This window comes from Thalia democratica, unplaced genomic scaffold (genome assembly GCF_965202585.1).
Source record: "Thalia democratica unplaced genomic scaffold, ktThaDemo2.hap1.1 HAP1_SCAFFOLD_279, whole genome shotgun sequence".
Lineage (NCBI taxonomy): Eukaryota > Metazoa > Chordata > Thaliacea > Salpida > Salpidae > Thalia > Thalia democratica.
In genome coordinates, this window is record NW_028139387.1 from 78036 (window position 1) to 89135 (window position 11100).

At 24.6% G+C, this 11100-nt stretch overlaps 1 protein-coding gene across 1 annotated transcript; it reads left to right on the top strand.

Moving 5' to 3' along the window:
- Positions 1 to 2008: 2008 nt before the first annotated feature.
- Positions 2009 to 10736, top strand: LOC145846094 (facilitated trehalose transporter Tret1-like; the record flags this gene model as incomplete). The annotated part of the gene is made up of 10 exons (XM_082953009.1): positions 2009 to 2091; positions 2630 to 2795; positions 3504 to 3620; positions 4263 to 4352; positions 4566 to 4665; positions 5041 to 5201; positions 5398 to 5592; positions 5803 to 5908; positions 9896 to 9994; positions 10543 to 10736. Coding segments are annotated over exons 1-10 (1311 nt in total), but the record flags the coding sequence as incomplete, so codon positions are not given.
- Between the last annotated feature and the right edge of the window lie 364 nt (positions 10737 to 11100).

The window sequence follows — 11100 nt, forward strand, 5'->3', positions numbered from 1 at the left end:
GCTTCTCTTTTTTTACTATCATTGTGTTATTTTCACTGTTTTTTCTTAAGATTACACTTTTTTTTTAATTATTTTATAAAAAAAAGTCTATTTTAATACCTTTTAGGTGCAGTTTAAACCAAATTGTTGCTATAAGTTGTTTAGTTTTTTTTTAATCATTTGTTAAAATATTCATCATATAACATTTAACAATCATTAGTTCCAAATTATAAAAAATGTGTGCATACTTTTATAATAACTTCGGTTTTAAAATTGCTGTTTTGATTTTAAAATTTTATTTTTACTAGTGTTCAAATTTGCTACTGAACAAATACATCAAAAAACATTGTTCTTAGAAATTTAATCTATTACCAAATAATTTTTTTTGCGTTGAATGTTTTTACTTTTTTACCCTTTTAATTTTTGACGTTTGTTTGAAGTTTAAAAGCTGTATTTTCAATGTTACCTTTTTATAAAAACATATTTCAATATGCTTTTACATAGATGTTTTCCACTGCACGATCGTTGTTTGTTTATTTGTTTTAGGTGCAATATTTTTTACTGCTTGAACAAAATAATTTTACCTGTTGTTTTGTATTGTAGTTGATTAAAATTAAATATACAAAAGATCTATTAAATGTAAAAATTTTAATAATTCTTTCTTTGCTGTGAAAACTTGTGAATTCAATGGTTTTTTTGTAACCGTTTTTTTTATAATACTTTTTAAATTTTTATGTTATAGATCAACAATATATAAAAAGTTATTTTATTATTATCATTATTATTATTTATACAAAGCAAATATTTTGAAATTAATTTTTGTACTACAGCTTCTGATGTTTACTAAACTACCAGTTTTAGTACTAAAAATTATTTCTTCTAAATAAAAACAATTAAAAATAATAAAGTTGTAGTGCTATTCTTTCAGCTCTTCACTTTTCTTCAAAATCATACAAAGTACATATTTTCTCTCGCTTTTAAGTAGAAAATTGTAATTAATATAAGTGTTTTTAATAGTATAATAGTGTTAAAAAGTATTGTAATGCTTCTTTAAATGTGTTTTTTAATAAATAAATAATTACAAATATAAAATATGAGAATTTAGATAAAAATAACTTAAAAGTTATTTGATCAAATAAATTTTATTTCGTATTTAATTATTCTTCCAGATTTTTATATGGTTTTTGTTAGGAAATCCAGGTTTTTAGCCATGAAATTCATATTCCACGTGTTTCTAAGTTTCGATGTAAACCACCCTGTTATCAGACAGTGTTGCTAAAAAACCTGGAATTTCAGAAATTTTGAAAAAACTAGGAATTTTGAACAAATTTTACATTTTACTTTTCTATCAACTTTTAATAAGTAGTAAAATATCGGTTTGAAGCAAAAAATTTATCATAAAGATAAAGATGTTTTGTTATTGTCAAAAACTTTTTTTTGCTATAAAACATATTTAAAATAGATTTATAGCATCTTTTGAATGTTGCTTTACTATTAAACACACTTTTTACCTTAAACTTAATTTTAAACTAGAAATAGACCCTAAAACTTGTAATTTTAAACCTGAAAGAATGTTTAAAAACCTGGAGAGAAATTTGCCAAAAAAATTTCCCGAACAGATAATTTAGCTAAGGTATAAGATTCAAAAATACTGAATTTAAGACTGAAAATAGTATTATGTGTTTTTTTGATTATAAACTTTTGAGGTGGCATTCGAAAAAATAGATTTTAACTGCAAAGTTTTTCATTTTCAGCTTTGTTTTTTATTCATAATAAGGTTTGAAAATGTTTTATTTCTATGCTTTAATTCTAGTATTTTTCATGACAATTTTTATTATAAATTTAATGTTTTTTCTTTGAGTAAGAGTGTTACAATAGTAATTTCTTATTACTCTTGTTTAAAAAACTGAAATTTGTTAGCATATGTAATCATAGTGTTAGCTTATATAAAGTTAACACTTGTGTTGTTAGAGTATATAAAAAACTAATACTATTTAAACTTGTAACAGCATTTTTTTAAATATAAAATATGTCTGATTCCGAAGGGGAGTCGAGAGCTTTGATGCATCCTGACAAGGAAGAAAAAACCCAACAACCGCAAGAAAAAGTTGTGTGAGTTTTGTTTAGTATATTAGATATTTTAAGTTTAATCTTATAACATAATTGAAAACTAGTGACAAAATCTACTTGTAGTATTTAAGGTGGTTATATAACTGGTCACCTAAAATAAATTTGTTGAAATAAATGTTAAGTCTTTAAAAAAACATTTCACAAGTAATAAAAAAATGTAAATGATTCAAAACCTATAAACAGTTTATCAAAAAGTAAATCAATTTTTTGCTCAAGTATATATTTAGTGTTGTTATTTTGTACATCATAATGTTTGAAAAAATATGAACAAGTGTTACAAGTTATTTAAAATAACAACCAAATAATTTTATTATTCTTAAGTTTTTTCATTTATATGTAACATTAATGTTGTGTGTTATGTTCACAAATAAAATCATGTATATATATAATATATATTAACTAAGAATGTATAATAACTGAAAAATTATATACAAGCTTAAAAGCAATAGTACATTAAACTTTACAATTTATCTGCTTCGCTTGTAACTTAATGCATTTTTCTAATGTAAAGTATCCACAGGATAAAAGGAAGCAGGAACTTGTACTTGTCTGCATCTGCTGCTTTTGTTGGTGCGATCAATGTTGGATTGGCACTTGGGTTTTCATCACCACTCATTAAATCTATGCAGGATGACACTTCTTCTTCCAAGATTGACATCACCGATAATGATGAAACTTGGATTGGGGTTTGTTTTTGATAATCTTAGTATTTTTTATTGTCATTTTTTATAAGATATACATTGTCAAAATGTTCTATGAGCAGCATAACACAGTATTGATATATTATGCGTAATTTTAAATTAAATATAATTTTTTTCTTATTATATAAAATTCTACTTTTTTATTTCATACTCAAAGATAAAAATATAGTAAACATATTGAAGTTATATTTGTTTTTTCTTAAAACATTTGAAGTTATATTTTTTTAGTTATATGCTGACTATGGTATGCTTGTGTTCTACTTATCATAGGGCACCCATCATTTTTTTACTAAAGTTAAAAAAAAAATATGTTTTAAAACATCTCACTATTTTTAGTAAAACAGTTAAGTATTAACATGTTATTTCATTCAACCTCATAAACAATTTGAACAATCACTGGCAACATCTTTGTTAATAGTTATTAATCTAACTTAAATACAAACACTTTAATGTAATTTATTAATAAAACTAACCAAACTAAAGTTTTTTTTAGTGGCTACAATAATATCAGACCAAGTAAAACTATTAATTTAAAAATATTGCTCAAACAGTCTCTGGTAACACTTAAAATATTAGTTGATGTTTTTTTATATTGTAACACCCTATAACTTTAAACAATCTTTAGTTACCTATAAAATGATTCCAACTTTTAAAAATCATTCAAGTCTTATTTTCAAATATTTTTTGCAACAGTCCTTGGTTACACTTGGTGCTATGTTAGGTGGTATCATTGCTGGTGATCTGATGTTTAGATTTGGAAGAAAATTTTGCGAACTCTTCTCAGCCATACCCTACCTTGTTGGATTATTAGTATGTTTTGTTTGCTAAGTATTAAATAGTTAATTTAAGTAAATCTTTAACAGTTTACAGAATGAATAATCATACAATTATTTTTTAAGTTAGTTTATTCAAGTTATTCAAGCATATTTAAGTGAACATTATTAAATTAAGCTTCATATGGTAAACATATTTGAATTGCATGTGTGTTTTAAAGTTAACCATTCGTTGCATAAACAATGTTTTTTATGAACACTAATATATTGTTACAAATATCAGAAAGTTTAGTATTTTTTTAAGCTTTGTTTTTGAAGATATAATATGTTTTTAAATCTCTCACCTAAAATCATACACCAGCAAGTTTTTTGCAATACAACTAACAGTATTAAATTATGCATATTTATAAATTAAAAAAATGCGCAATCAAATTATAATAAAATAAAATTTATACGTTAAAAAAATATGTATACTTTTTTTTAATATAAAAGTTAGTTGCAGAAAGAAAATTTTTTGAGAATATTTAAACAAAAAGTAGCAAATGTAATTAAAAAAAAGTTTAGTATTCAATTTCAACAGGATAAAATTAATTTAATTTAAGATAATTCCGAGTTAAAATCTTACAAAAGAAACTTCTTAGTTAAGCAACTAATAATATTACGTTGTATATATTTGCAGCTGATAGCATACTCCAGCAATGTTGGTATGATTTGCGCTGGAAGGGTCATACAAGGAATTGCAACTGGTGTGACCTCATTAGTTGGACCTGTTAGTATTTGTACCATAATTTACAATTAGTTTAATTTCTTTACATCTTATTTTCATAATGATATAAATGTATTCTATTTCTGAATAATTTTAAGCAACTGTTATGAATTTTCCAGGTATACTTGTTTTTGGTTATTCGAATTTTAAGATTAATTTGTTTTAATTTAAATGCATTTAGTTATGTTTTATAAAAGACATTGTTGTATTTTCCAGGTATATTTAGCCGAAATAGCTCCTCCCCAATTAAGAGGATTATTAGGAAGTTCTAACCAACTTGGAATTGTTACTGGAGTTTTCTTATCTTATTTAATAGGTTAGTACATATTTATTCAAAAAATATTTCAAGATTGTTTATTGCATTAAAACAATAAGATTCCTTACCCATATATTAAGATGATTTACAGTAGATATTTCTACTTGTTAAATATTTAAAACTCCTTAACTTATGTGGAACTTTATTTTTGATGATTTTTGATAGCATTTAAGTTATATTAACACTAGCCTAAGAATTAATAAATGTACAAAGTCAAACGTAACTGCAAAAAATTATAATTTTTGACATTAATTATCATTGGTGTGAGGCATTAGTATATAGGTGGCTAATAAAAAAATACCCTACATTACTCAAAACAAATAATATACCAAACCCATGTACTTAATATTTGTAAAATTTTAAAGTATACCATAGGTGGAGCACTATATTGGAGATGGTTTGCCATTGCATGTTCTGTGTTTGCATTTTTACAATCATTATTATTTTTCTGTGTTAAGGAGTCACCCCAGTATTTGTATTTTAAAAATCAACAACTTGAAGCTGTACAAGCGCTACATTGGTTGAGGGGAGAAGAAGTAAGTTGTTTCGTTATATATTAAGCTATATTACAAAGTTCTGAACAGTTTTACATTAAGAATAAAATTTTAAAACATTAGATCGTTCTCTTCATCTTTTATTTACTTTTTTTTTTAACAACCAAAGATTGAACAATACGTTAAAAATCAACAGTTCATTTTATTTAGTATTGCATTTTTTCTCCAATCAAAACAGGCAGATTGCAGTCGAGAAATCAGAGAGTTGGAAGATCAAATGAGATCAAGTTCGGATACGGATGAATGCACATGGAAAGAACTGTTAATGAAGCGGCAATATAGATACCCTCTAATATTGTCATTGTTACTTATGTTCTTTCAACAGTTTTCTGGAATCAATGCTATCATGTTTTACTTGAATAACATATTCAAGGTATTTTTTATAGTAAAAGTGTTGATTTAAATTCAGAATGTGATATTTTTTGTTTATATGGAAGCTTCTTTGTAAAGTTATATTGCTTTACTAACTAATAAACATATAATTTCACATTATATTCAATGAATGATCTTTATATACATATGTCTTCACTATAAATATAGTTACATATTTAAGATAACAATAAGTTTTAATTTGTTTTTATAGGAAGCCGGGTTTACAACTGATTCACAATTACATATGGCTTCACTATTAGTCAGTGGAATTCAAATTGTTGCAACGTTCATATCTTGTCTCATTGTTGATAAACTGGGTTAGTGTTTAGGATGTTTGGTATTATTTAAATAATTGTGTGATATGTTGTTTAAGATTACAACATTTGATAAAAAATAGTTTCTATTTGATACCAGTTCGAAACTGATTAGTATAAAGTTGTTCAGGATAGAAAAATGTTAGCATATAAATTTTGTGTATCTTATTGTTTACATCTTTAGTTATTTTCTACGTATAACCCCAAGTCAAATTCAAGTTTGTCTAACTTTAGCTCTAAAAAATATAAACTTTGAGATTAATTAAAAATTGCAACGTATTACGTCATTTGCACTTGAAACTAAACCAATTACGTAATCAAGTTTAAAAGACATAATATGTTGTAATTTTTGTTTTATCTCACAAAATTAATATTTTGCAGTTTTTTGTTTATATAATTATTTAACAACGTTAGAATGAGCTTTAAATGGATAAAATGTTAATTGTAAAATAAGAAGTTTATGCTAAAGTAAACTGTTAAATCAGTTTCTGTTATCAATAGTATTGTTCAGTTAAGTAAAATATCAATAACAGAAAGTAACCTTACAGCCAGTTAGTGTAAACTTTCTCAATTATTTTTTTCAAAACGTTTATCAAAATGATAACAATAAATATTTTAATTTACACTATATATAAGTATACTGACTTTATTGTTTTTTTATCCTTAAAGGGAACATTATTATAAGAATTTTGAAAACTTAGTTTTTACTGAGTAGGATAAAAAAAAATGCTTGCATTGTTTTACAAAAATATATTATGTTATAACCAGTGGCGTCGCGTGGTATTTTTTTTAGGTGGTGCAGAATTAAAAAAAAATCAATTATTTTAATAAAAATATATTTTTACTGTCAAGTTTGAAAACAACTGAACTTTTGCTACACCTGAAGATAAGCTTAGCTTTTAAGGGCATAGGGGGGATAAAACACTTTTTTCACAATTTGATCTTATTTTATGTAGTTTTTACTAAGCTACAAGATGCTTTTTACAGATTTTAAAAATTCAGTACATGTTTTAAGATATAGCCGGTCAAAGTCAAAGGCAACAAAAGGTTTATAATGGGAGGCACAAACTAAAACAGTGTTTAAAAAAATGTTTTAACCCCCCCTCCTCCCCTTTATGCCCTTAACATATACTTTAGAATTATTTTACTGAAATTACTTTATACAGTTTTAATTTAACTACAAGTCATCTTTTATCAATACTAAAAACTCATAAAAATTTTTGAGATATGGTAATTCACAGTCAGAGGTACAAATAAATCCTTACTTTTATAATATAAACTCAAACAACAAATAAATCAAATCACTAAAATCATATCTTTTTTTTATAAGTTGGCCTCAAATTCTTTAGATGTTTCTTTTATAAAACAAAAAAAAATTGCTAAATTAGGTATTTAAAACACCAAAAAAAAAGTTATAACAAAAGTTTTTTTTTGTATATTGATACTTAAAAATTTAAAACTTCTCTTCATCAAAAGTATAAAATTTTATAAAAATTAGGATGAAAAAGTTAAATTAAAAATTGTTTTAAAAATGATGGAGAATATAGGTTTTCAGTAAAATTGTATTTTTTGCTGTTTTGGTTTGCTCCTTGTATAATAAATCATTGTACTCTCTGGCTTTGACTGGTTGTAACTAAAAGTTTAATTGGAAATTTCAAGTTTATTAACGAGTAACTATTAGCTTTGTGAAAAAGTTAAAATAAGAACAACATGTAAAAAAGTGCCTATACACCCTCCCCCCTTACCCCTCACTAATTTGCACATTTTTTTTACAAACATTAAAATTTTTATAAACTTTTTTCTAATTTTAATGTTTTTTGTTGGAGTTTTAAAAATTCAATAGTTTTTTAAGGGTATCTTTTCTTTACATAATTTTAATTTGTTTTTAATTTTGATGACAGTATTTTTGTCAGGAGCTCAACTTTTTTAAGTTTAGTTGTGAGGCTGTTGATTTTTTCATGAATTTTAAAGATAACTTATAAATATGTAACCATTATAGAAGTAAAAATTTGGTTAGTTAGTTTTCATGTGGCCATAGGAGTAAAACACTTATTTTTTAATTTTAAATAAGCTTGTTATTTTCAGAGTAAAAGTTAAAACTGCTTTAGTCAGCCTGAATATTTTTCTAATTTGGTCTGTTTTAATTTATCTTGGGTCATCTTGAGTTTTTAACATTTTGAAGTTATCCTGATTATGAGGCAAGGCAACCATGTTTCAACAATTTTATCTAAATTTTTTGCTTTGTTTATGAAAAAATTAAACCAAAAGTCATATAAAGTAGAGGTCGACTAAATTTTCCTAAAATGTTAAACTAATCTAAGTAATCAAAGTTTCTAAGTTAAGGCTATTTACTTTATTTAAATATGTGATTGTTTTAATAATACTATTTTTTATTTAATATAAACCTAAAATATTTTTCTGTAAGAGTGAATTAGAAGTTTATAATAAACTTCTTAATTCTTTTTTTCACAACTTAAATTTTATTATTTATTTTATTAACTTAATGATAACAATAATCAATTATAGTTAAGTTTATGAATGCAGATTAAAATAAAAAATCAAATTTTTAAGACTTTGGTGATTTAGGGTTTTTATCTTTTTTTCAAAATATGCATTTTATGACAAATCTTTTAATAGAAGTGATATGTTAAATTTAAAAAATCATGTGGGTACATAAACTCAAGTTTAATCCTTTGCAGTAGCTTAGCTTTGTTTTTATTTTATGTTTACAATAGGTTGTAGATGATACTTAAGCAGTCCTGTTTTAGGGAATTTTCAACTTAGCTTACTTACCGCAAGATATTGATTTTGCGGTAATTCTTGAAGAAATTTTGCTTTTTTGAGTTCATTTGCGGCAGTCAGCTAAGAGTTTGCGGCAGTGAAGTGGGCAAAAAGGTCGTTTTCAAAAATGAAGTTTTAAATGAGATTTCGTTCTAAAAAATAACGAAAACGTTAAAGATACTTTTTTTTTTCTTACAAAATTTCAAGGTGGTGCAGTTGCGGCAGTGCAACACCCCACGCGACGCCCCTGGTTATAACTATTCAATATGTTTTATTAGTTATTAAAAATGTTAACTATTAAACTAGTTTGCTTAAAGACAGTTTAATACAGGTAAAAGTGTTTTTGTAAATAGTATGTTTTATATATTTGACAAAAAAAACAGTTCACCAAAATTTATTCATGATACATAGAGTGAGTTTTGTGGCCAAATTTGAATTAATAATTAATTTATAACGCTTACTCAACATATGTGAACTTAAAAATCAATAAAGTTTATTGGCTTGATTTTATCTTAAATTTATCTTTTTACCTCAGTTATATTTTTTTTTTGATTTTCTATTCTACACAATAAGTTAAATAGTTCAATCAATTATTTTAATTTTTAATAATCAAGTTACATAGAAATTTTGTGTTAAAAACCCTATAAATTTAAAAATAGTTGTCAACTAATTTTTTTACAAATAATTATAAGGTCAGTTATAGTATCTTTGATTTTTTGTTATAAGTAAAAGTTGGTTCTAAAATAAAAAATTGTCACATTAATTAAACTGCTAATGTAAAAAATATTAACCAGTATTTAAAAAATATACAAATTGTAAGTAAACATCATGTTTATGTGCTAGTGATTAGTTATCAATGTATCAGGTTTATATTACTAAAAGTTTAAAATATCCTTCATAAAATAAAACATTAGGATAAATTTTATGCAGTAATTTGTCTATTTTAGATAAGAATCGGACTGAAGGTGATATTTATAAAAAACATAAATGTATTAAAAAATACTAAAGCGTGGTCTTTTTCAATAACTATTTAACAAATAAAAAATTTTTATAATGAATTTTTTTGTTTTTTAAAAAAGATAAAGTGTTTAGTTCATTATTAGTATTTGTAGCTCTTGTTTATCTTATATTATTGCTATACAATTAATATGATTGTAATTTAATAACTTTACTAAAGTTTTGTTCATTAATTTAAGTTCTTATTTTCAGGTAGAAAAACATTACTTATGTTTTCTTCATTGGTAATGTCATTGGCACTTGTTGCTTTCAGTTTGTACTTCCATTTTAAAACACCGGATGATCCAGATGGTAAGAGTTTTTACTTTGTTTTTTCTGGCTATCTGAATAACTTTTTTTTCTTAATTATTTTGTTATACCTACTGAATGTCGTTGATTTTATCAGAAAATATAAGACTTAATACATAGGCAAGCCGTAAATACAGCTATTTTGTTTGATTTAACTCAAATTTTAAGAATAATTTTGGTTTGTAGTGTAAAGTAATTTCTGTTAGTAAAAACATACATTCTGTTTTAAAAACATAAAATTTTTATTATACATTTAAACTTCGAGGTTATCATTATCAAATGGTTAAGTTGACCTAAAAAAAATATTTTTTTTACTTACAAATTCAATAAATAAATACCTACTTACATTCAGGTTACTTATCATGGAGATGTTTATCAAAAGTCGTGGTGGACATTATATTAATTTTATAGATAGTACAGTAAAAAAAGTTTTTGTTTTTTTTCAAAGATAAGCATGGTTTTTTTTTAAATATAATTCAAATGTTATGCCAAACTAAATACATCTACTTACTAATAAGTCAACCTTACCAATCTATTGTTGATATTAACAGGCTACCTATCTTGGCTCTCTCTATCAAGCGTCATGATAGACATTATGGCGTTTTCATTCGGACTCGGACCAATACCTTGGTTCATGGTTGCAGAACTGACATGTACCAGGGCCAGAAGTAAATCGGCATCAACTGCAACTTTCTTCAATTACTTGTGCGCATTCATCGTTACCAAGGAGTTCTCTGATATCAGGGTTAGTATGGTGTTATAATAAACTTTTATATGTTTTGTGAAACCTGTTGAAAGTATAGATTTTGAGTCTTTAAGTCTGAAAAAACAATTTTAGGACTTTACTAAGTGTGTAAGAGACATCTAAAGTTTTATACTAAAACCTAAAAGTTAAGACCAATGGTATATGTTTTACCTCATTAAAACAAGTTGATAAATTAAATCCAATTTACTTACAGTAGTGTAAACATATTATTTTTAAGTTTATATCTACAAATTGAAAAAGAAATCGGGTCTGCTTGTACATGTTGTGTAAGGTTTTGCTTGATTTTATTATATTTTTTTCTAATTTTTAAATCTAGGTTTCCCAAACAAAATTTTACGATGCC